General features: G+C 42.9%; 1 protein-coding gene across 11 annotated transcripts in view; it reads right to left on the bottom strand.

The window, feature by feature from the left end:
• LOC146492317 (histone deacetylase 4-like) overlaps positions 1–27,180 on the bottom strand; it is a 92,247-nt gene that overhangs the window by 28,818 nt on the left and 36,249 nt on the right. For all 11 annotated transcript variants that reach the window (XM_085151026.1, XM_085151029.1, XM_085151024.1 and 8 more), the window contains 4 exons: positions 24,771–25,069; positions 14,951–15,101; positions 11,487–11,610; positions 8,231–8,349 (listed from right to left, as the gene is read on the bottom strand). In XM_085151026.1, the coding sequence (XP_085007152.1) occupies positions 8,231–8,349; positions 11,487–11,610; positions 14,951–15,101; positions 24,771–25,069 (693 nt within the window). The remainder of the gene's footprint in view (positions 1–8,230; positions 8,350–11,486; positions 11,611–14,950; positions 15,102–24,770; positions 25,070–27,180) is intronic.

The raw sequence follows: 27,180 nt of genomic DNA on the forward strand, positions 1-27,180 counted from the left end.
AAATACAGTTTCTACATTTTCAAGAGGTTTTTGATTAATGCATTCGTGTTTATGACCTGCATGTACTCAAGTGTTTAACTGCTTCTTTTTGAATTCTCAGAAAGGTCATGCAAATCCAAAGCTACTTAGCTTAAACTTTAGCATGTCAATCCACGTCTCTACCTTCTCCTATGGTGACGAGTTCTATGGTCACCTAAATAATGAGATTGTGGAGACGAGTGACAGAAATAAGGTTTCTCTGAGATGTCTGAGGTGTCTGGCTACTCCCTTAGGCTACGTTCACACTGCAGGCGAAAGCGCATCAAATCCGATTTTTCTGACCCTATGCGACCCATATCCGATCATGGTGTGACAGTGTGAACGGCACAAATCCAATATTTTCAAATCCGATCTGGGTCACTTTCGTATGTGGTACTGAATCCGATACATATCTGATGTTTTAGAAAGCGGCTGCTGTTTGATGGTCATGTCGCATTAAATCCGTCTTTTACGTCACTGACATAAGACGGACGCCAATTATCAGCGCCAGAGAAGACATCGCGAACGCTTCCTGTCCATCCGGTGAAACTGTTGGGAAGACAACGTTGGAGAAACGTGAACATTTTATTTGTACTGTATAATCTGCAGATTCTGACAGAAATCTGCAACTATCCTTTGAAGCAGTGCTCCTCTAAAACAGCAATAAGGATCATTATTAGGTTATTTACATTATTATGTAAATAACAAAATAACTTAAAGCAAAAATTGGGAAACGTAAAGTCCGAAGTCTTTATATTAAGGCCATCAGTCAAACAATACTGTTGCTCTGGGTCTGAACAGAGCGCGCTGTGTGTGACGTCTTCTTTTGCGCATGCGGCCGCTTTGAGCGTTCACACTAGAGCGCGTTTGCTGTCGCATTTTATTTGTAGTGTGAACGAGCAGACAAAAAAAATCGGATTTGATCAAAAAAATCGGAATTGAGCATCAAGACCTGCAGAGTGAACGTAGCCTAAGAGACGGTGAAGATTCAGTTATTTGACTTAAGCTTAAACTTAAACACTGCGATTTTTACAGTCGCGTTATTCAGCTCTTGCTCAAACTGTACGTTTGAATCGCAAGGGTGAGAAGTTCATAGGTCACGATGCAGGTCTCACACTATACAGCCCGATGCTCTGATGCGACCTGAGTGCTCAAACTGTGCGTCCGTAACATGAAGGTTATAACACAATCTGTCTCTCGCTCTGTCTTTCACTCACACAGACACACACACCATCCACTTTGCTAAATTGCTAATAAAAACACAGGCAGCTGTGATTGAGCAGCAGTGTCCATCCAACTCTTGTTGATTGCGTCTCGTTACCACATGTATACTACACGATGCACGACACACGATTAAGGTGAAAAACGGTCGCACAACTGAAAAGTCATCTGAAAATGGGCCAAAAATCGCGCAGTGTATGCCCGGCTTTAGTCAGCGTGGAGCCACTACTCCACATCGAAAGAAGGCAGATGAGATGTTTTTAATGACTTCTCTATATTTTATTGTCTGGAAACCAATGCATCAAATATTTAAAAAGCATCATGGCTGCTGTTTTGCACTTCCTGTCCAATAAGTGTCAACTTTTCTGCTCAAACGTCTTCGGGTTTGCTCAATTCTTTAGCTAACCACGATAATTAAACTAATCTTTCCCCCTGTGAAGTAACCCTTGACGTTCTCACAGCCTTGGTTGGAAATCACTGCAGCGCAGCACTAACCTCCACTTGGTAAATGGGATATTTTGGTTTCTTGCCAACACCAGCTGAGGAGCAGCACCCCTGTCAAACCTCCTTGATGTTAAACAGATAACTGGCAGCAGCGCAGCTTTGGATGAATCAATCGGCAGGAAGTGAGAGTTACCCGAGCTACAGTCACGCAGACTTTCAGCTTAAACTGGGAGCTCTACACAGCCGGGGGAGCACCTTCTACCGAGCGGCTCTGCTGCGAAACCTGTTAGGTGGACAAACTGTTACATGCTGCTATTCATTTAGTGTAAAATCCCCCCGCCTACTGAGATGCTTCGAACAAGCCACATTCTGATTTTCCCAAAGACATTGTGGCTAAAAAGCAATTAGCTCCAATTTGGGAGCCGTGTCTTACTGGCTAAAGGTCTTTTGGTCTTTTGTGTTCGCTGTCACGGACTTGTGAATGGATACTGACAGACGGGAACGGCATGTCACCTCATTAGCCTTCATGGCCTGAGCCATGAAGGCTAATGCTCGGTTTATTTTATCCTGCCAATCAGCAGCCTTGGATAATTTTTCTATTTATTATCCAATTTTCAGTCATCAGAGGATAGATAAAATCAAAAACAGGGCACTTCTAACCTTTATTATGACATAACCAGTTTAATCTTCTACTATATCTCTGTTAAGACTGACAGGATAGGTAAAAGCACCCAGAAGCTACCGTCACCGGAGCAACTGATCCTTTTGGGAAACGATCACAGACGAGCTTGTTCCCGTTTGCAGTGTCAAGTAAAAATAAATGTGTGGAGAAGACACAAGTGTGAAATATGAGGTGTGAAGGTACAGTAACACAAAGTGGGAAGGAGAGCTCAGTCCAGATGGAGTCAAACCAATTAACGTTGAGGGGAGGTGGTGTTCAAAGCCAATTTACTACAAATCCAATAAAAACTCTGTGACTCTGCTTTAGATTTTAGATTTAAATTAAGCAAACCAAAAACAAAAGGGTCTTTATCATAATAAATACAGTATTTGGTCAAAATGAAGGCTGTTGATTAAGGCTTTTGACTTTGAATGCTGTGAATGTTCTGGTGTATTTCATCACTTTTCACCAAGCACAACAAGAGATTCTGTTCTGTTTTAATATTTGTTCTAGTGGTAAAACTACTGTATCTAAAAGGGGTGCAACGATACACAAAATTCAAGGTTTGGTTCGATATTTTTTCGATACAAAAAAATGTTCATGCTTTTTTATTTGTCATTTATTAAAATTATAAATATATATTTTAACTCAAAAGTACAGTTTTTAAATTTAATGTTCCTAAACAACAATGATGATGTCGGCGTAAATGTGCAGTCATATTCGTTGTGTTCCCACCAGTGCTGTCAGCGATAATCTGAAATGACGTTAACGCCACAACACGGCAAATCTCCGTTAACGAGCTACCGCGCGTGGGGCTGGATGGCGTCAACACGTCAACAAGCTAACTGCGCTAACTATTGCACTATTTCCCACCAGTTGAGCATTGCGTGGCACATCCAACATACTGTTTTTCTTTTGTCCACGACGCGCTTACCTTCAGAGTCATATTTCACATGAAAACCAAAATGGTTCCAAAGGCCAGATCTGAATGAGGGTGGGGGAGGTTCAATTTGCCATGTTGCAACGAGCTTAGCTTCTGTCTGCTAGCTTGTGCTGGGCTCAGTGGATCTGCGCTCGACAGTGCAGCCTAGGCGGAGTAGTCGAACGCAGATCCACTGAGCGCTCAACACAGACAGCATCGTCAGAAGAAAAGTTGATAAAATAAATTAAAAATTGTGTATTGTTCGATACATATGCGTACCAAACCGAAAGCACTGTATCGAACGGTTCAATATCGATACAAGTATTGTTGCACCCCTAATATATACAGTACTGTACAAAAGTCTACTCCCCTTTGGTCACATGTATGGAAAAACTGTATGAGGTTAAAAACATGATTTACACAATTGTGACGAGTTTGAAAGTTAATATTTCGTATGATAAGCTTTAATGTTCAACAGCATGAACTCTTTATGCAAGGTTGCCTTGGTTGTCCTTCAAGGACATTCAAAACTGTTGTCAAGTGTCAGTAATGCTGAGGTTCTGGCCAAACCATGACTGGTCTCTGTCCAGGTATGCTTTAATCACATTGGCAGTGTGTTTAGGAACATGTCATGGTGAAAACTGAAGCCAGTGTCAATCGGACACGCCAGATTCTATTGCATAGTGGAGGAAAATCTGATTATACTTTTCTGTATTCATAATTTCATCAATTTTGACAAGATCTCCAACACCACTGACTGAAATGCAGTCAAACCATGACAGAGGCTCCGCCGTGTTTTTCACATGGCTGAAGACACTCAAGAAAAACTCTGAAAGACCTGTAGGCAACCGGGGAACTACTGGATATAACCACTTTTAAAAAAAACCTCAGACAAAGTCTATCTTCTTGAAAGCAAAGTATAAAGACACATGTCTTCTGTCATGATCAATATTGAATGAGCACGACCTTTCGAGGAGAAAGAGTTTGAATAAATGCATCCATCAAATCAGAAATAACTCCTTTCTGAGTCGTCATTTCATTTACATCTTTGAAGATTCATGACAGATCTTGTTTTTCTTAGAATTTGAAAATACAGAAAAGAAAATGCCTATTAGTACAAAAAAACAAAGCAACGGCACGACAGAAGAAGGAAGGATAACAAGTGGCCCTTTGAGTAATTAGATTTCTGGTTCGTTATTAGCAGAGGAAAGAGGAAAGACACATTTTTAAAAGTCAAAGCCGAGGGGAATTGACGAAAATGTCAATAACTGTGAAAACAGGTTTTCTCTGCTCTTTGAGAGGGCTAAAGAGAAAACAAGACCAAATGTGGAGCTCATGAAAACACGCGGTGTTAAGGGAATCGGTTATATCCAAGGCTGCATTATCATGTTTGTTGGACCCATCTTCATTCTCTAATTTTGGCAATCATTGCGCAGAACAGGCTAATTAATTTTATATTAATTTTTTTTTTTAAGTTTGCTGCTCAAAATTGCAAACTCCGACTAGTGATAGTCTGAAAGTTGTATTATAAGCCTGTGAAAAGCATGAGCACACGCAATCAGAGCGATATCGCTGCATAAATGGTGTATTGTGGCCCTCTTTGCTCTGCTAATAACGAAACTGGGAATCTAATTACTCAAAGGGCCACTTGTTATCCTTCCTTCTTAAACGGGGCCTTAACCAGGGCGCCCAGCTAGCATTCAGTGACGTCCCCACAGCTGCATGTTGCTTTGTATATACGGGAGATTTATACAGTCCAGTTATCAAGCAGCAGCATGTACTGTATGCGTTACTGTATTCCACATGGACATGCTGCCCAGTGAGGCCACAAAACAGCCTCGCTCATCAGCGAGAAGACAAGAAGGCTTCACTTTGTTTTTCCCTCTCATATCTTTATTGGTGTGTGAGAACATGTTCTGGACAGGAGCATTGTTCATGTCATGCTCTTTCACCCCTAAATGCATACAGCAATAGGGTCAAAGACCCAAATCTTTGGGTTTTTGACACCAGCTTTTCTTTGTAACGACAACAGAGTGAATGTGGAAGAAAGTGCACAGCATTTCTGAAGACAGCACGAGACGTCTCCTCTGTAGACGGACGGTACAGTGATGTTCTGGGACAAAAGGTCCTCAGGAAACACCTTGTGTCACTTGACTCTTCTACCTTTTACACCTTTAGCTTGCTTAGAACTTAAACCATGTGTTTAGTTACAATTTTGCACCTTTCCCACAGCTTGGCCTTTAATAAGTTGAAATGTAGACTTCCTGTTCTGTTGTTAGACAAGCATAAAAAGAAAAAATCATCACCTGATGACATTTGGGTGGTTTTGAGATACAATTTCCAGCAAATATGGTTCATTTTTTTGTACTGAGTGTACAATGGAGAACAATTGCACCAAAAGCTAAAACATTTCTGGGACTTGTTCCATGCTGTAACATTCTGCATAGTCTTCTGTGTAGATTAGAAGTAGTCAAAGTGAACTGATGGACGAAGAATTGCAGGTGAAAGGCTGCTTGCTGCCATCAGGAAAGCATGAAAACAATGAGTCTGTTTTACTGCTCACAGATTTGCTTGCATTAAATCTTAAATCTCACGCTGTTCAAAAAGTAACCACAGTTGTCACCAAATCAGCCGGGACTCAAAAAGAAAGAAAACTTTTTGGCTTGTTCTGTCGTTGCACTGTAAAATGGTAAAAAGGACGACAGGCACAAAAGAGCGTTGTTGCTTCCTTCGGCCGTTGCTGGGAGTTCTGGGTTCCAGTCCTCTATTTTATGGCCTGGCGGTGATATAAAAGAGCCTCTAAACTCTACCAAGCTGCCATTACCATAAGTAAACCCCGCAAAGCACGTCAGTGCTGTGGGCAAATATCAGGGTGGCACAGGTTCCCCTCTCTCTCGGCAGCAGAGCACAATCCTCAGCCTTATAGAAATCCAGGGACGGGCTGACACTCCAGGGACGATCTTTTCACTCTCTGCCATCTTCCAGTTTTTTTTCTTTCTTTTTTTTCCATCCTGCACATAAAGCAGATTTTGCTAAGTGTGTAATCATCGTGCCACTTGCTGGATTTAGTTTAAATCCTGCATGCCAGCTCTCATTTTCTATGCTCTAATCATCTTTCTCAAGGAAATGATCAGCGAAGCTAGCAAGCACCTTCTTCATTCTCCTTTCTCTGTTTTCACTCATTATCTCCTTTTCTTTCTTCGTGTTACTCGCCTCTTTCTCCCTCACTTTCCTCTCCTTCTGCTGCTCTCCCAGGGTGGAATGCAGCTGTGTGGGCCAGTGTCAACTGTGGTCTATCTGTTGTCGTAGCCAGCAGCCTGCAGGCTCAGAGTCAACAGGGCTGGAGCGGCCTGCCACTGGGCTAAGTGAATAATTGCACTGTAAGACGACCGCTGCTTCACGGCTACACCACCGCACACACCACTCGCACTTCGCACACCCACACAGAGCCACACACACACACACACCTGACAAAAGCACGCTGAAAACAGCTGGTTTTACTCGCTAAAGCTTTAAAGACGTGATGTTTGAGCAGCAGACCCAAAGAATGACAGATTGTGCATCACAAGTAAACTTTTATCTATTTCTGTGGTGTGTTCAGCAGTTTTATCTGCTTTAATTCTTTCTGACATGATGAGCACCGAATTTGAAACAAAACTTTCAGCTCTGTGAATCTGTTTTAGTTTCTTGACAATAAGAAGTGCATGCTGTGCTTGTGTGTACATATCTTACATACACTATGTGAAAAAGGTATTCGGCCACCTACACATTAAATTTACTAAAGCTTGTATGATATCCTATCCTACAACCCCAGGCATCAGTATGGTGTTGGTGCCCCGTTTGCAGCTACAAAAGCTTCCACCCCTCTGGGAAGGATTTCTACAAGAGTTTGGAATAAATCTGTGGAAATCATTCATCCAGAAGAGCATTTGTGAGGTCAGACACTGATGCTGGACTCACAAGTTTTGATCTAGTTCATCCCAAAGGTGTTCAACGGGGTTAAACTCACCAAAATGCATCCAACCACGCCTTTTTTGGACTTTATGTACTGGATCACAGTCATGCGGGAACAGAATAAGGACCCTCCCCAACTGTTCTCAAAGCTTGTACTCACCTGGTGTATTGTTTTGTATGTGTATGCGCTGTTAATTTATGCAACTTATAATAGTACTGCTGTCCTTCTTGGCCAGGATACTCTTGTAAAAGAGATTCAATCTTAAGAGTTTATTTTCTCCGGGTTAAATAGAGGTTTTTAAAACTGCTCCAGAGTTTACTGGTAGTGAGCTTTATGCTTGGCATTGTACTTGATGTAAGGCAGTTGAAAGTTCACCAACTGACTTGGTGCTTTGGTGGCACATTATAGTAGTACCACACCCAAATTCACTGAGCTATGTTGTTATGTAAAGGGTGAGTGGCTTTATAAACATTCAAGAAAAGACACCTGCAAAAGCACCTGTGGAAATGGGACTGAAAGAAACAATTCAAAGTTTAAGAGGACCAAGAACAGAGCCCTGGGGAACTCCAAAGGTAATTGGAGTTCTTCACTGCTAACACAGCCCTCAAGCCAGTTAGTCTTAATATTCAAATATCCAATACATTAAAGGAAATAACAGTAAATATAGCTGTCATATTTTGGTAAAAAACAGTAACTTTTTACTATTCAAACTATCAAGCTGATGTTTCTTAGCGCTCACTGTACTGAAGTACACTGACCTACACTTGCACTCTGTCTACTGCTCTCATGTAGTGAATGCTGGGAGACCCTGACAGCCTAATCTGGATGTGATTAATGGAGCAGTGCTCAGTGCCATCTAAATAATGCTAGGTGTGAGTCTACATGGCAGCTACTGGACATTAAACTTTTAATGTGTGTGTGTAATTCTCGTGTGTGCATGCAGCAAATAGATGAGTCTGCACTGCCAAAACAAAGTGTATGCACATGTGTGTGTGTGTGGGGACCGTACCAGTCTTTCGCAGTGGGAAGTCATCCCGGGGATTGTAGACGCCCAGCACAGGGTGGTTGTAGGTGGACACGCCAGTCTGTGGAGGCGAGCTCTGGTCCAAAGAGCTGTGCTGGGTTTTGCTGCAAAACAAACACACACACACACACACACACACATACAGTATTAAAGGGGCCACCAAGATCACAAAACATGTGCAACAAGGCAAAACACCAATAACTCACTGTACACGTGACTCAATGAGTAATCCAGACAAAGTAACGAACTTCATGGCTGTCATAGATCTTTATGATTAAAGCATCATGCAAATCCCTTGGCAAGAACACAGAAATGTGCTGCCATCTGTTCACTGCCTGCAAAATAAGGTGGTGTTTGCAGGCAAAGTTAAGCCGTGTTGGCTTTGACCCAAATGCATGTTCCTGACAAGCGGATGCACACACTTGTCTCTTCCAAACTGAGTCCAATGAGTGGAGAAATTTAGATTACAGAGAGGCGTAGAAAAGGAGAGAAGCAGGCAGATATAGAAAGATACACTTTGTGTTACTTTGAGCTGTTGAAAGTCAACACTTGTGGGTGTTTCACTGGGTCACACATCAAGATTATGTAACGTTATTTATTTGGTTTTGCGTTTGCAATTTGTGGTTTCAGTCCTTTTTTGTTGTAGCACAAAGACACGTGTAGTCATAGGGATAATATTCGGACGTGCTACATCCAGGGCTGAACTTCAAAGCTAAATATAAGTCAGGTCTGTGTCAGCAGTACTGAGCGCTAATATTCATTTAAGGGCTGTGCTTTTATTCTACAGTTCTGAGTTATTTATACAGAGAGAAAAAAGTCAAATACATTTTCATACTAAATATACAATTAGCTGATGGCACGTTACACTGGTTGAACTAAAGTCTCTCACCTGAGTTGCAAAGTTCTACGTGTTTTTGAGAATTAATATTACTGGAAATTCAATTCAAAACTGGAAAATAATAAACTAATTAATGACAGTAAAGTATGAACGAATACATGTGAATTTTAATTGTGTTCCCAGAGTCAAAAGTCCCAGAGGACTGTCTTTACTCACCGCGAGTCCATTTCACCATCATTCAACTATTTGTCGTTAAACTCACATCTTCCAATTTCCTTATGTTTCATTCACACAGAGTAAAACCAGGACTGCAGAACTCCTTACGAGTAGGAAAAGTTGGCGTCCAGTGATTGGACAGAGTATTTATATCTAAATATAACTGATGTGTGTTTGTATATTAAATTCTAGGGCTGCACGATTAATCGTTAGAAAATCGCGATCTCGATTCATACTTATGTGCGATCTCATCTCAAAAAACAACAACAACAAAAAAGACGACGATTGTACGTCCCGGATCAAAATGCGGTAATCTGCATGAAAACAAGCGCTCACTCTTCCTGCTCAACAAATGACAAGGGCGGAGCCTTATACCACGTGATACAGAAGCTGGCTGCTAAAATTAGCAGGAAAAAACAACGGAGAGCACGTCAGGGATGACGAGAAAGTGACTGGAGAAAATCCGTCCCGGTCAACCACCCAAACATCAATAACGGGAACCTTATACAGCGCTTCCCTGTACCCGTCAAACTCCCGCAGGCACAAAGAAATTACGGAGGCTATTACTTATCACCTGACCAAAGATATGGCTCCATCAACACTGTGCAAAACAAGGGATTTAGGAAAATGATCAACACCCTAGGTCAGGGGTCGGCAACCTGCGGCTCTTTAGTCCTTATAGTGCGGCTCCTCGTGGTTTGGGAAAATAAATTAGAAGTATTTAGCTGAAGTGTATTTTATTTATGTTAGTTCTTTTTTAACTTGTAGTTCTAAATTGGAAGATTATTGTGATATTGAAATATAAAAAGAAAATTATATCTTATTATTTTTTCATCGCTCAAATAAGCGTCACACTCGTGGAAGCCGGTGTACCCGCCGAAACGCCGTGCATTTATCGAGACTTTCAGCCCCAGGTAGGCCAATTCTGGATCTTTGGATCCACATTATGTCAGCAGCTGTTCTCCACCGTGAACTATGTTAAAACAAACACGCTCACGCCTCACAGACGACAGCTTACAGTCCTGTAAAGATGAAAGTGACTTCGTACAGCCCCGATCTGCAGACGCTGTGCGCAGAGGTTCAGGAGCAGAAGTCTTATTGTAAACATATCACGGCAGACCCGACGATGTTTGCATGAACACGCTTTTCAGCATCTCTTTATTGACCACTTTACACACACGGTTGCTGTACGCACACAGCCGGCTGTAGCTTTGCAGCTCACAGCCCGACACACACCAACACAACAGCACAGACGTTAAGGCGGCGAGGCGTGATTGCGGGTGCCGCTCAGGGTGCGTCCACCTCCCCTGCAGCGGCGCTGCAGACCACGCCCCCCACACACATTAACCAGGTAAAATACATATTTAGGCAGGGTGGCCGTCCTGCAACTATTTTTCTATTGTTGCACTACCTGCTCTATACACGCAGCGTCGAGCAACGGTGGAGACGGAATTTCAAGCAGTACAACATTTTGCGGCAACAACGAAACGTGAGATATTTGTTGTTTTTATGTTCAGTCTCAACTGTTACGAAGTTGATGTGCAGTTAATAAGCGCAATAAATATTTATACTGGAAAAGAAAATCGTGAGAGAATCGTGATCTCAATTCTAAGCAAAATATTGTGATTCTCATTTTATGCAAAATCGTGCAGCCCTATTAAATTCTTTAGCTTGCATTGAGCACGCTGTCTACAACGTCACTGACGGGCAATAAAAAGCAACCAAATCTAGGAAGAGGAAACAGCAAGTGTGCACACCTGCAAAAGGCTCCCCAGATGCTACAATAACCATCCAAGGCCAGGTCTTCAATGTGAGGGTCCCTATCATCAGCTTCCAATATACAGCTCTATCACGTGTGTGTGTGTGAGCATGTGTGTGTGTGCTGCCATCATTGTTTCATAACCCTGCGAGATCCATCTTTCAGTCGGGCTCACACAGTGTGGCAGGTGTGGAGGAGAGGAATCCAATACATTATTCAGCCGCTGTCAGAGACAGAATTACCATCCTAAACTTCTGCAGACCTGCAGATGCGTTCAGGAGTCTTCTGCTGCTTACAGTCATTACAAAGAATCAGTGGCGGCTCGCACACTGACAGCAGGGACAATGATTTGATGTCAAACAAACTTTATGGTTGAGTGTATCATGTGCATTACTAGCTGAGCTAACACCACAAAAGATGCTCCTCACCGGTACCAGTAGGGAGCGTCGTTGGGGAGGCCTCCTTGGTTGATGCTACGCTGGGCCAGCGCCTTCTTCTTATTCAGGACGAACTCCTGGAGACGCATCTTCACCTCGGTGCTGGCCACAGCGCCTGGAAGAGAAAGCCACGGATAAAGTCATTACAGCTGAATGTATGCTACATCACAAGCAATTACCGTAACAAGTTAGCCACAGTGACTGAACCTGTAGGAAGACTGCGGGGAAAAGGGCCAAGTGTCCATGGGTAGTTGATAGTTGGATGTCTCATCACAATTATCATAATCAGTTTGATCTTCAGGAGCCTTTGAGTGTGAAACGAACCCTATTACACTCTTACTCCACTGTAACACGTGTTTCAAAGCAGATACTGTCTGATCTGTCTGCATCAGGTTTTCAGTGCTGTGGGTGGTGGAGTGCTGCCTCACAGCAAGTCCTGGGTTAGAATCCAAGACTTGTGTGGATTCTCTACTCTGGTTTTCTCTCAGTCCAAAGACATGCATGGCTTTAGGTTAACTGGTGATTCTACATGTGAATGTGGGCGTGAATGTTGGCCTCTTGTCCAGGGAGTAGCCTGCTTCTCGCTCTATGACAGCTGAGATAGGCTCCAGACGCCCCCTGCCACCCTAAATTGGATTAGTGGAAGGAAATAGATGGACTCCAGTTTTAAATGGCTAATCTTTGTAATCACATATCTATTAGGAGTTGGTGGGCATGCGTGTTGTTGTTCCTGGGTTTGTGTTTCCCTTGTCGAGACACAGGTAGGCGGGGCGGTGCTTGATGGCAAACTTGCGGCGCATCGAACGTCATCAGTGGGAGCATTTATGGAGCTGAGTGACGGACGTCTGGTGTCGCAGTATTGTCGCTTCCACAAGTGGTAACGTGCTTTTGCAAGATTAATCTGTTGCTTCTGCGCTGCTGAGCTGCATGTTTTAAGATCCGCACCAGCCTGCTCGCCGCCTGCTTCTTTGTGTGCTGCCCTCTTTGGATCTGTGACAGAGACTTACCTCGTGCCGGCCTGTGACCACTGCCATCCCGTGACCACTGCCATCCCTGTATTTCAGTGTTTCAAGTAAGCTCTCCAACTCTCCCCGTCCGCCTCAGTTTAACTCTCGACGTTATCCCCTAACTCTGTTTTGTCCCTCGTCCTCAGGTAGCTCCGGTGCGCCATCTATCCTCCCGCATACCTCGGCTCCGTTTCATCCCCTCGGCTCTGTCTTCTCGCACATTTTCCCGGCCACTGTATATAAATCTGCTTCACCGCGATCCTGTGCCCGTGTGTGTTTCTGCCACTAAATCCACCCGTTTAAATTCCCCTAACAATATCTGCATGTTCATATGTAACATCTATAGGCATGATTGAGACTTCTGGTATTCCAGAGTAACTAGACTATCCCAGCTAAAACCTCCAACAGGAGAGATCTTATTCCTAATCCTCAGATCAGGTAATTTTGGATAACAGATTACTACATGCAGGTTAAAAGTTTAGAGTTCGTTTGGCGGTGATTTAGCTTTTATCTTAAGCCAAAACCTGCACACACATATCAGCTGACTACGGACTCCTGAGATATAGGACACTGCCCCCAGAAGCTAAGGGGGGAATCAAACATTGCCACAGCTTTGTACCATTTAACACCAGTTATTGCACGAATACCTGCTCCAGTATTCTCCTGAAAGCTGTCGCCACTCAGACAAAACATCCACATCACTGCCAGCATATAAAGAAAAGACGTCAAAATCAGGACCAAAGATTTATTAATTTTTTCTTTTCAGAAAGTCTCATCTTCATCTTCTACACGACTTCACCAAAGTTCTCAAACTTCGACAAAAAACTGCTTGAAAATGAGATGCTGAGCATTTCAATTTCAATGTATTTATATAGCACCGAATCACAACCACAGTTTCCTGCCTTATTTTGTAAAGACCCAAAACAATGCAGAGGAAACTCGACAATCACATGACTCCCTATTAGCAAGGACTTGGCAACAGTGGGAAGTAAAACCTCCCTTTTAACAGGAAGAGGGCTACTTTGTTCAGTTGTCTTGTGTTTTCTAAACTTATTATGCATAAATCTCATCTGGAAGCTAAAATCAACTCGTCAACTGGAAGTCATTGAACAGTAAAACTTAAACCTCTGACCTTCCTCAGACCTTTGGGTAGAAATGAGTGTTTGTCTCAGTTTTCAGTGTAATCTGGGGGGCTGAATAGAAAGACACGGAAGTGGGCTTTAAGTAACTGTGACTATCTCCCAATTTTTAAAATGAAAAGAATCAGCGGATTAATTACTAAAATAACCAATCAATCAAAGAACCATGCTCTGGTCTTACAGTGAATCAGCAAAAAACAAACTTCTTGGATAAAGAGCTGTGGTGTGCGGCAGAAAGAAAAACGCTACAAACTAAGAAATTTACAGACCACAAACTGCACCTTTGCAGATACACGTGAGAGCAAACACTGCAGTCCTCTCTCTTGCTCTTTTGGACACACACACACACACACACACTATTCACACAAATGCAGCCTCGATCTGTAACCATTTTCCATATAGTGTGTAAACGGCTCTCAAGGACTCCTGTCCACTTGCTTTCAATGAACTGTTGAGAGACATCCAGCAGGCAGCGGTAACAACTCGGCCGAGCTCCAGCCAAGGCCACCGGGCTAACACAGCTCGTTTACCACAGTAAATACACAGGTTCTCCAAGTAAAATGGAAATACACAGACATGCAAACACACACGCACAGAAGCGCACAAACACAACGGTCCTTTTGAACAGAGGGTTCTCGATAACTCTGGCAGATGCTACCAAGCTTCCTGACTGTATAGACAGGAAACAATAGTTCACAGTAGTGGTGGTGGTGGTGGGTGGGGGTATATGCTGTAACTGTAACACTGAACTGAGTGTGAAATCAAATGCTGTTCAGAACGTAAGCTACTAATATGGGGACGACAACCTCTAATTATTGTTTTCAGTGTTATCCTGTTGATGTGTCCCAGTAGGTTAAGTTCTGGATGTATTTATGGAAAACATAAATGCACGCACGTGTCTTGCTTTGGGGACACTCATATGGATCCTATAAACCTGGAGGTATTTATTAAACTCAGAGGAAAGACTCCCACAAACAGTGGTTAGCAACAAGCACAACTTGGCTCCTGTTATGTTTTAGTTAAACCCAGATTAAATTCATTAGTGGGTACGACCCACAGAGATTCACAGCAGATGTTGTTGTGAGTATAGATGTGGTAGAGTGACATACTGAGGCACCAGTGGTGACAAAGTGTGAACTGAAGATGAGAGAAAATAAATAAGTTACGTTTGCTGTTATACTGGTTCAATATATGATTTCATATGATTTTGCTGTTCAAACTGGAAAAGTTGGCTTCAGGGCGCAGGCTTGGCTTCAGATTCAGATTGACTGCTAGCGCTCTCATAATCACTTATCTTGCTTCAACTTACTTTCTTGGCCCCTCTCCTTGTTCTTCAGCAGCAGCAGCTTCTGTTCTCTCTGCTGCTTCTCCAGCTCCTGCTCCCGACGGTGGTTCTCCATCTTCCTCTGATGTTCCAGCAGCTCCTGCTGGTGCTTCAAAGCCAGGAGCTCCTGTTGCTGCTGCACGAAGAAAGACCACAATCACATTAGCAAATATTCACCAAACGGGCGACTGATCGCAGATAATTCCAAGTATCTTGCATGGAAGTTTGGAACGGTTCCTTATTAGCCCTCACATCTATATCTACTAGGGCTACCACAAACGATTATTTTGATAGTCGACTAATCAGATCATCATCCATTGGACGTAGAAGTACAGCTTATTGCGCCAGCAGCATCTGCTCTTATATAACTATCATTAGCTTACAGCTTTAAGTGTTTAAGGTATGTGCTAAATAAAAATAAAGACAAGATGATAGTTTATTAAATTTTAATGAAATTTGCAGATTGTTTCGGTGAAGTTTAATAAACTCCTTGCTATCTAAAATATAACAGGACACCGGAGTAAATTCTCGAGCATCTCACACTTCTGATAATCAGCTGTCTGCTTGACGTTTATTCAGCTTTGTAAAAACTATAACTTTAATCTCAGCCAAACAGATTTACTCAGGAACAAATAAAATACTAAAAAAAGCCAAACAATAACATTTTTAAGTTATCTAAGTGACTTATATATGTTTAACCTGAGTAGCGAAAGACGGCGGGGGGTTGAAAACGATTTGCCGGGAGTCCGGTGTTCTCACGGCTCTAGTTAGCCTAGCCCCCGGCTAGCTATCGAGCTAGTGGCTAACAGACGTCTCCAAAAACGTCGGAGCGCTTTTGAAAATATGCGGTGTCTTGATAAACTGAGCAGATATTTGAGGTTTACACAGCTACATTCTCGCCTGAAAATATGCTAGACGTTTATTTTGTGACCCAGAAAGAATAATAAGAGTAATATTAAAACTAACTAGCTGCCGACATTGTTGGAAACTGAGCTGGGCTGCGCTATGAATTCTGGGACACAGCTTCTTCTTCTTCGGGGTTTAACGGCAGCTGGCATCCTTGTACATGCAGTGCTGCCATCTTCTGTTTCAGTCCGTTATTACACTCTTAAATCCTACTACTTATTCCTGCGTCTTTTGTAATCTTACAAAGCTTCAAACGACACTTCGACTTTTAAATCAGTCGTCGACGATTTTGATAGTCGACGTAATCGTGACTAGTCGACTAATCGTGGCAGCCCTACTATCTACATATCATAAGATGAGATAAGATAGCCTTTATTAGTCACAGAGTTGGGAAATTCACATTGTTAGAGCAGCAGAGTGAACACAGCAGGAATAAATAGGTTAACAACAATAAGAGCATGCAAAAACACAGAAAATTACAAGGTTATATACAATATTTACCATATTCACAAGAGCTTTATGTTTCCTTCTCCGTAATCACCACACATGTCCAAACAACAAACTCACCCCATACTTTTGTGAGCATGTCTCAAGTCACTACAGTCACTGCTGTTGCTGTGCTACCTACCAATGACCACGTGAAACTCAAATACGCTTTTTCTAATAGTTCAATTCAGTTTTATTTATACAGCAACAAATCACAATGACAGTTACCTCAAGGCGCTTAATATTGTAAGATAAAGACCACAATAATGCAGAGGAAATCCCAACAATCAGATGACCGCCTGTAAACAAGCATTTTGGTGACAGTAGGAAGGAAAAACTCCCTTTTAACAGGGAGAAACTTCCAGCAGATCCAGGTGGCCAGCTGCTGCGACTGGCTGGGGTCGGTAGTATACAGGCATATACAAAGCCTACCGTTTTTTAAAAAGTTCCCACATGACCCCCTCAGAATCACATCATTGATTTTTTTTATGTATGATACAATTAGTGCATTTAATGAAGAAATGCAAAGGTTTTACACTATGAGGTGGGTGAAAACAAGAGACAGACATTCAATTTTCAGCCCTAAAACTCCAGATGTCACAACCTGAAGCCAAAATGATTTCTGTTGCATCAACTTGACAGGATATATCACATTTTCAGTAGCAAAGCTGCACCAATTTAATGTCTATGATGCAAAGTAGCAGAAACGAGCATTAGTGCCTTAGAAGTTTCATTTGTGGCTTTAACCTCAAGAAGGGAATTTTGGGGTTCATTTTTAAAGGTCACGTCAACATGAAGGATTGGTTGGCTGATCGAAACAGGTCACGGCATATGAAAGGTCTCATTGTTTACCTACATTTTGAACCTAGGCTCACCTTCAATCCATGATTACTTTCTTATATAGTCATATTTTCACCTTGTGGCTGTGAAATGGAGACAATATTGGTGTTAACTTGCTCTTTGGACGCACTTTTTGCACCGATCGAACAACTTTAAGTCCCGAAGACGTTTTATTTCCCCACAATCTGAGTGCACATGAGAGCCTGAATCACAGTGGCTCTTCCAGATCAGCGGATCTGAGTATTAAACACAAGTGTCACAGCAAATGGATGGTCCATATGACATGTGACATCATCATCATATGGCAAAAGAATCTGAACAGGAAACAAAACGATCACCGTCTGTGATCCCGGACATTCCGGATGCTCAAATTCGAACGACTTTTAAGAACGTCAGGAGCTTAAAGGAAAGAAAATCATAGCATGATGGTAAAGTTTTATATGCCTAAATTAAATATATTAAATCTATTGTACCAAAGAAACCCACTGATGCTGATGGGTCACTTCACGGACTAAACCCACTCGCCTTATCAGATACCATCACTTCACAAAGTTCTTTAAAATGCAACCATTTCATTAGTTGGTCGTCTTTAAAAGTCGAGTAGTCCTATTTCTGCTTTGCTTGAGTTGCCATCTGAAGTAAATACATCCGACAGCTGTTTAAAGAAAAAAAAGGAGGAAAGAAATAAAACCTTTGCAGTTCTATAAAAAAAATCCCCAAAAACCTCAGGCCAGAAGCTTAAGCCTTTAAATAAATATAAACAATTTAACAGGGGGATGAGGCTTTAGTAAAAAAAAACACATAATCCAATCTGCTTACTTCCTCAGAAAAAAGACAGAAGAGCATCTGTTAAACGCTCTGAAATCTGCCTTCCTGTGCTTTTATAGCGCAGAAACAAACTCACCTGTGCCCTGACGCCTCGTCCTGAAACCAAAAAGGTCAAAAATAAAATCACAGTAAAAGCCAAACTGTGCTTGGAGACACCTCTTCATCCCACTTGAGTGTCCTAAGACCCAGAGCCTGACTGTGGATAAAAGCATCAATTAAATTAAACGCAGGCTGAAGCTCACTCTCACCCTTTTCGCAGCCCTAATTTCAACAAAATAAAGTACAGAGTCAAGCCTCCAAATCACTTTGTAATATGGAATAAATAGGCAAGCTGTCTGCACTCCGCCAGCAACATAATGACCTCTCGCTGATGTGCCAAGGAATCAACGCCCTGGGCTCGTTTCTCCCTTATCATTGTGAAACCAGTGGCAATATTTGATTAGTTTACTGTAACGGCATGTAATCAGGTCGTGATGGCGGCTTTTTATTTTTTTAAGAAGTGTAAATAAACGCTCGGTAGCTGGGACGTGCGCTCGTGTTTACCGCCAGGGTAAATCAAATCCTCGAGACCGGTCTGTGAATAAATTAGCGGCTGAAGGTGAGAGGAAGGTGAGGCGGGGCCTGTGAGAAAAGCTCATCAGCTGGCTGGCTGGCTTCCAGCCCGACGCCTCAATCCTTTTTCTTTTTTTTGGTTCAATCGAGGTTGGGGGATAAGGGATTGAGTGGGTGGCGAGGCTCAAAGTAACCTCGCCACCCACATTCACACACCCCAAACCCCTGTGGCTCACTAGGCCAGAGATGTACACAGCGCTTTGAGGGCCCCGAAAAGCGCTATATAAATGCAATCCATTATTATTATCATTATTATTATTATAGAAAATGTTGCCACTTTTTGACTTAATACTCTGAAGAGTTTCCGACTGTCTCAATTTCTGAGAGTTCCCTGTTGTTAGCATGTGAATCAGCGTATGTACGCCTGCTGCTGTGGGTACTCGAGTATGTGCTACTGTGGGCATGTGTTCGAGTGTTTGCTGACATTTAAGAGGATGTTTAGGTTTTAATGGCTGTAGATTTGTGTGTGTGTACAGGAGCTGTGAATGAGGCTGATTGAGGACAGGCCTCACTGCTCAGTCTGTGCGTCACTCTCCTCCGTCTGCGCGCCGCCACAACTCAAACCTTCAGATATCCTCGCTCATCCCTCGGCATCACAAAAATGACAAAACAGGACGGAAAACTTTGGTGTTCCTCCACCGCAAAAGAAGTGCGTATTCCCGCTGCTCCAGAACATCTTATGTACGCAAACACGCGTTCCAACTTCTTATCTGATGTGCGTCTTTTATTTTGACAGCGAATCCACTTATGTGCAGCCCTGTGTATGGAATTTACAATAAATGCATCAGAATTCCCTTTAGTCTGAAGGTTTTACATATCAGAACATAGTAAAATGTAATCTGGTCCTTAGCAGCTCTGAACATGAGGTAAATACAACCTACAACAGATTATTTAACAAAATGCAGAGGTGCACCCTTCCAGCTTTCTTAATTATTAGTAGCCACTAGTGAGCCATAGTCACTCACTATGTGTTAACAGACCTCTCTGCATTGAATCATATCTGTTATTAACCTCTGTCTCTCTTCCACAGCACGTCTTTATCCTGTCTTCCTTCTCTCACCCCAACCAATCACAGCAGATGGCCCCGCCCCTCCCTGAGCCTGGTTCTGCTGGAGGTTTCTTCCTGTTAAAAGGGAGTTTTTCCTTCCCACTGTCGCCAAAGTACTGCTCATAGGGGGTCATATGATTGTTGGGTTTTCTCTGTATCTATGAAGCGCCTTGAGGAGACTTTTGTTGTGATTTGGCGCTATATAAATAAAATTGAATTGAAAAGTAGCTAAGTCCTGCTAATCATATGCACTTGATTAGCTGATCACCAGTAATTCTGAGCACCTCTGTAAAAGCAGAAGTTTTGTAAGGTTGCTGGTCTGGAGCATTCAGTTGTGTGTTAACACGATGCCAAGGAGGAAAAAACAAAGGCAACTCGTGCTGCCCATCAGTCTGGGAAGCATTGTAAGGTCATTTCCAAACAATCTGAAGTCCATTATTCTGCACTGGGAAAGATTATTCACAAGTACAAAACATTCAAGACAGTTGCCAGTCTTCCCAGGAGTGGACAATTCACCCCAAATTCACCTCAAGGTCAGTGCGTGCAATGCTCTGAGACGCTGCATAAAACCCAAGAGCTGCATCTCAGACTCTGCAGGCTTCAGTTAAAATGGTAAATGTTAAAGTTCATGACAGTGCAGCTGGAACAAGACTGAACAGGTTGGAGGGTAACAAGGGCAAATCTCTTTTCTTTAAAATAACAGGACAACACAATTTCTGTTTGCAAAGCTGCATCTGAACAAAACACAAAACTGAAACAATGTCCTTTGGATGAGACCAAAGTTTGACCATGACGCACAACAACCAAATACATCACAGCTGTCAACCACGGTGGTGAAGGGCCACGAATTGGCCTCGGCACCTTGTAGTCATTGATACAATGATGAAATCCACACTATACCACAGTACACTAGAGTCAAAGTGAGGTCATCTGTCCAATAGGGCTGCCACGATTAGTCACGATTACGTCGACTATCAAAATCGTCGACGACTGATTTAAAAGTCGACGCATCGTTTGAAGCTTTGTAAGATCCCAAAAGACGCAGGGATAAGTAGCAGGATTTAAGAGTGTAATAACGGACTGAAACAGAAGATGGCAGCACTGCATGTACAAGGATGCCAGCTGCCGTTAAACTCCGAAGAAGAAGAAGCTGTGTCTCAGAATTCACAGCGCAGCCCAGCTCAGTTTCCAACAATGGCGGCAGCTAGTTAGTTTTAATATTACTCTTATTATTCTTTCTGGGTCACAAAATAAACGTTTAACATATTTTCAGGCGAGAATGTAGCTGTGTAAACCTCAAATATCTGCTCAGTTTATCAAGACACCACATTTTCAAAAGCGCTCCGACGTTTTCGGAGACGTCTGTTACCCACTAGCTCGATAGCTAGCCGGGGGCTAGGCTAACTAGAGCCGTGAGAACACCGGACTCCCGGCTAATCGTTTTCAAACAACGTTTGAAATATGTTTAACGTTTTATACATATATAAGTCACTTAGATAACTTAAAAATGTTATTGTTTGGCTTTTTTTTTTTAGTATTTTATTTGTTCCTGAGTAAATCGGTTTGGCTGAGATTAAAGTTATAGTTTTTACACAGCTGAACAAACATCAAGCAGACAGCTGATTATCAGAAGTGTGAGATGCTGGAGAATTTACTCCGGTGTCCTGTTATATTTTAGATAGTAAGGAGTTTATTAAACTTCACCGAAACAATCTGCAAACTTCATTAAAATTTAATAAACTATCATCTTGTCTTTATTTTTAGTTAGCACATACCTTAAACACTTAAAGCTTTAAGCTAATGATAGTTATATAAGAGCAGATGCTGCTGGTGCAGTAAGCTGTACATCCAATGGGTGATGATCTGATTAGTCGACTAATTGCAAAAATAATCGGTGACTAGTCGACTATCAAAATAATTGTTTGTGGCAGCCTTACTGTCCAACAGATAAAGTTGGACCAAAACGGGGTCGTGCAACAGGACCATGATCCCACTTTCTCACAAGACTGAATGGATCATTTTAAACGTCTAGAAAGGAAAAAGATACAATAGAGTGAAATTAGAGGAAGAGAAAAAAAAAACAGTGAAATACAAAAACAATTAAATGAAGAAAATGTACAGCAAAAGTAAGAGACAGAAGAAAGTAGGAGGAGCAGATGACACAAACAAATGAGGGAAAAGGTTAAAATGGGAAGACAGAAGGAAGAAGTGAGAGAAGGAACAGGAAGAGAGAAAATTAGAGACGGGAAGAACAAGGGGAAAAAGCAGAACCAGTAAGGAAGAAGGAAGCACAAAAAGACAAAGGCAAGACGAGCTAGAAAGAAACAAGAGAAAAGAAAAGAATAAATAAAAGGTTTGGACAGAGGGACGATGAGAACCAAGTGAGAGATCAAGAGAGCAAAAAAGTGAGTGAGGAGATGCAGTTTGAATCGACTTGCACGTGACATTCAAACTAATGTAATCCTGCACGTCGCCATCTAATCTTCTGCCCCCACAATCCATTTTTAGACAATTTATTCTAAGTCCTGAAATAATAAGTAGTTCAGCTGTATCTGCGTGTATTACAATTCATATTACAGCAGCGTTCTTCTAAAAAAGAGCAAATACTGGAATATCTTTATATGACATTTCTGCCTCTCGGGAGCGCTCCGGCGCTCTCGGGGGTGGGGGGGTGGGGGGGGGGGGGGGCTGATGTATTAAAGCTTGGGAGTGTGGGCGTGATGATCTAGATTCACTTTGTATTTCCAGGTCACTGTGACATGTGATCCAAGCTCCAGCGCACACTCCTGTGCAGCTCTGTTGATGTTCCCCGAGCGTCCAGCCCAGGCCGTTCACACGAAACCGCACTTTTCACTTCGCCCCTGAGCACACACTATATTTCTGGATATTTAAAGTAAGGCTACAACAGGGCTTGTGCATAACTTATGTAACACCAGGAGAAAAAAAAAGTCTTTCGCACATTTTCCGACTTCAACCACACGCTCATATTGCTCTTCTCCATCTCTGGAGTTAAAATAAATGAAGGCAGAGTGCCTCCTTGTTCTCTGCTCCCTCTTCACTCGCAGCATTTAAAGCTCTCACAGGCTGAGTTTAGTCTGCTAATGAAGAATCCCGCGGCAGACTACATCAAAGTCTGTCTTTGCTTTGTTTAGGAAAGTTTTAAATAGGTTTGAGTAACAGGCTCGCTGCTTTGCTTTTACACTGATGGAAGAATTCAAGTGAAATCAGTGAAACAACGTTAGTTCCTCGCTGACAACAACAATATTACAACCTGCGTATTTAAAAAAACAAAAAAATATTAACAGTTTTAATTACTTCACTCTTCAGCTTATTAGCTGCATTTACAATGATCATGGAGAGAGAGCAGATGCTTAACAGATGTCTGACAAATTTAAAATTAGTAACCAATCAAATTTCTTTGAGGATTATCCGTTTGCAGCAGTGTCGATGCCTCCAGCTGAAGCGGCTGACGCTCAAAACACTCAAATCACTCTGAGGAATTTCAACAGGTCAGTAAAGCTCCTGTTTCAACCACACTGACGTATTTAAAAGTTATAACAAACATCAACACATTAATGTTAGCCGTTTAGCTATTAGCAATTACCCAATAGCCATGTTACGGTGAATTTACGGTAAAGTGGGTAGGTATTTGCCTAAACTGGGCCTTCTGAGTCTGCAACCTACGTAAATGTGCTTGTGTGCAGTCCTCCGAAAAGACCGCGACCAGGTCTAATGCTGATCTGTTGAGATGTGGACCAGAAGAGGCTGTTTCTGTTTTCAATACTCTGCTGCTTTTAAAGCCCAGTGGTGAATATTTAAAAGTCGAATGGGAGGCAGAGCCTTCAGCTTTCAGGTCCATCTGTGGAACCAGCTCCCAGTTTGGATTCAGGAGGCAGATATGATAAAGCATATAGTTAGGGCTGGATCAGGTGACCCTGAATCCTCCCTTAGTTATCCTACAATTGATCTAAGCTGCTGACGCTTCCCATGATGCACTGGGTGTTTCTGTGCTTATACACCTCTCTGTATTTGGTCATTAGTTATGATTAATCCACAGCATGTCTTTTATCCTGTCTTCCTCCTCTCAACCCCAACTAGTCGCCGTCGGTGGCCTACCTCCCTGAGCCTGGTTCTGCCTGAGGTTTCTTCCTGTTAAAAGGGAGTTTTTCCTCCCCACTGTCTCCAAGTGGTTGCTCATAGTCTGATTGTTGGGTTTTTCTCTGTCTTTACATTATAAAGTGCTTCGAGGCGACTCGTGTGATTTGGTGCTATATAAATAAAACTGAAGTGAACTAGTCCGAGTGGGAGTACTTGATAAAGGTGATGCAACACAAACAAGGCTGTGTGTATTATTTGCTTCTAGAAAGTTGTGCCTATCTAAAGCGCTTCTGCGACTCTTGTTGTGATTCGGCCCTGTATAAATAAAGTTGAATTGAACTGAATTTTCAACTTTTTCAACAACAAATCTGCAAAATAAAGAATGAAAAAGTCCAGACCTCAAACCGACTGAAATACTGCGGTCAGACATTAAGAGTTGTGCATAAACGAGTGGCTGCAACCCACAGTAAATGGAAGCAGACTAACACAGACTGAAAAAATTCCCCCAGACTGATAAAGTCATGCAGAAAAAAAAAGGTTTGTCTACAAGCTCCTGAATCATGGAGCGTGCCTACTACTGAGGGTGGATTTAAATCATTTCCGAACCGGATCAGAACAGGGTTGGAGCGGTGAAAGCGCCGCTGTTAAGTTGAAATGTTCTGAACAGGCGGCACAGAAAGCCTCCTACTGGATTTATTGTGTTTCTTGTCAAGTCTAGAAAAACATTTTCTTCCAGCATTGTTCACAGATGGACTCACAGGTGAACTAACTGTGATTGGTGGAAACACTTTGCAATCACGTCCAAATAATCCTGCCGGGCCGTCACAGCTTTAACTGCTTTTCTTTTGGCTGCTGTGAATCTGCAGCTTTAAGGCCTGTTCGTGCTATTTCTGGAAAACGTGGGCCAAATGTTTCAGATTTGTTTTGAATGCCTCCTTTTTTTCCAGCACTTGAACTTCATTCATTGACAAACAACCGCGGCCGTACCTGAATGTGCTCCTGCAGCTGGGCCTCGTGCTGGCGGGACAGCTGCTCGTGCTGCCTCTGGAACTCTGCGATGAGGATCTGCCGCTGGATCTGCTGCTTCTGTTTCAGGGCCAGCAGCTCGGCCTGCAGCTGCTGCTCGTGCACCGATGCCGCCACCACGCTGCCGCCACCGCCGCCGGGCGACTGCTGGGCGGGCGGGGAGAGCGAGGACACCTGCTGCTGCTGGTGATGGTCCACGCGCAGATCCATGGGGATGGCGGCCGGAGGGAGACGAAGGGGCAGCGCAGAGTTGATGTCGACTGCAAGGGAAGATGACGGGAGAGAAGAAGAAAGGCATCTGCTGTTTTAGTTTGCTCCTGACAGGTGGTGACGCCTCACAGCAAAGCAAGCTGCGAACATTATCGTCACCATCATCTCACCACAGATTATTAAAACACTCAAGGACGTGTTTTCTAACCGAAAGCCTCTCCAGACACTCAGCGAGCATCAGCTCCTCGGGTATTTTTAGCACCATCAAAAGTAGCAAAATGAAGCTTAGAAACTCTTACAGATTGGGCCACTATCAAGTGAAAGCAATTAATAACAGTCTATTGACGCGCAGGCAGCAGAAAATAGGAAAAAGTGGATCCCAACAGCTCTGTAACATGTTCACATGCACACATTGATCCTGTTCTCGAGCACTTACTAAAGCTGCAAGGTTGCACAGATGAATGGGATTAAATCAAAGCCCTACTAACTGTTCTTGTTTCCACCTGCCTGAAAAACACCTGAAGTGACTCGAAGCTCTGCGGTTTTAATTAACAAGGCCGCTCGTGCTCCCCAGCAGCTGTGCAGTTTCAGGACGGAAGCAAACCTGCGTATCTGCTCGCCTTCATTTCAAAACCCGGCCTCACGTGAACGTGCAATGTAAGGTCGAAGGATTTCCCCTGATAATAAATCACCTTAATAGCCACATATATGTTGCTTTTTCCTGCTTATACCACTTCCAGGAATGTTTTCCAACAGTCATCCTGACCTCTGATCCCTGAGAGAAAGTGTTAAATAAAGCTTTCATAAAAATAGCGCCCTTTTGTCCCCTCGTCTCTTTTGTATATACAAAAAAAGCCAAACAATCCGGTTTCGTGTGTAATTGCAGCAGCCCGGCGTCTCCCCACAAAGATCGCATTGACCTGGAGCCCGGCTGCGCACAAATCACTGCCCAGGAAGCCCTCCAATCAGGCAGCTTCCTCCCCATTTAATCTGAATAAATAGGAGTCGATTGGCTGATTATTTACCTACATGTTTGCAGAGAGCGCAGCGAGAGCCAGAGATACTTGAAGGAACTTTGTGTTAATAAAGAGGCAAACACACCATCAGCGGCACAGTTAATGGGAGGGTTCAGAGCCAGGTCTGCTTATAGAAAACACACACACACACACACACACACAGCGGCACATTTACACACTTTTTTTTGTGTAAAAAGCCTCTTATGGAAGATCCTTGCATTGGATTGCAGACAGACCAGAGAAAAAACTTCTGAACGTGCTCCAGTGTAACTGCACATCCCAGTCAAACGACTGTGCCGCGGTGAAACATCCACATGGTTGCTGCCATCCACGCCATCGGAGAACAGGGCAGCAACACCCAGCAGCTCCTTAAGGACTTGTCGTCATGTGGGGGATTTTAAAAAACAACAACACAACGTATGAGTCGAGTCCGCGCTGGTTGATTTGTTTCAACCCTGCAGGACGTGAGCTTCGACGTTTCCCCGTCATGAGATCCCTTCGTTTAGCCGGCTCTTGCTTTCCTTCCAAGAAAAGAATCTACATGGTTGGATTGTTTTGTTCTTTCATTTCCTTTTCCATTTGTGAATCTGCTTAACAAGGTACCCAATATTTAATTAAAGATGCAGCAACGCCCTGAGTTTTGGCTCCTCTCTGGCCCTTTGCTCATTTTAGAAGCGACCATGGTTACAATCTGGAAACCGACCAGCAGGCGAGGAGGGACGGAGCGAGGTGAGCTCGTTTAAGACAGACGAACTCCCACAGCCGTGAATCACTGTGCAGAGGAAAGACGGAGAAGGAGTCCCATCTAAAGATAAATGAAAAACTTTGGGTTTTGCTTTTTAAAGAAGGAAGCGGCTCCTGAGGTTGTAGTGAAACTCACGTACCGCTGTCAGCCGTGATCGTGAAGGCTTGATGGAAGATTTCAATGAGATTTACAAACTACACGAAATACAGACGTTTTCAGATGCAAACCTGTTGTGTTTATATGCTGAAAACGTTGCGTTTTTACGAATGATTCAGCCTGAAAAGCGACGCCGAGCTGCTCCTGATGTTTCTTAACATAAAAACAAAGAAGCAGCGATTCTGCGTTCATCCAAAAGCAGAAGCATGTGATTTTATTTTCAGCACTTTTGAGCTACAAACAC

The sequence above is a fragment of the Neolamprologus multifasciatus genome, chromosome 23 (assembly GCF_963576455.1).
Source record: "Neolamprologus multifasciatus chromosome 23, fNeoMul1.2, whole genome shotgun sequence".
NCBI classification, from domain to species: Eukaryota; Metazoa; Chordata; class Actinopteri; order Cichliformes; family Cichlidae; genus Neolamprologus; species Neolamprologus multifasciatus.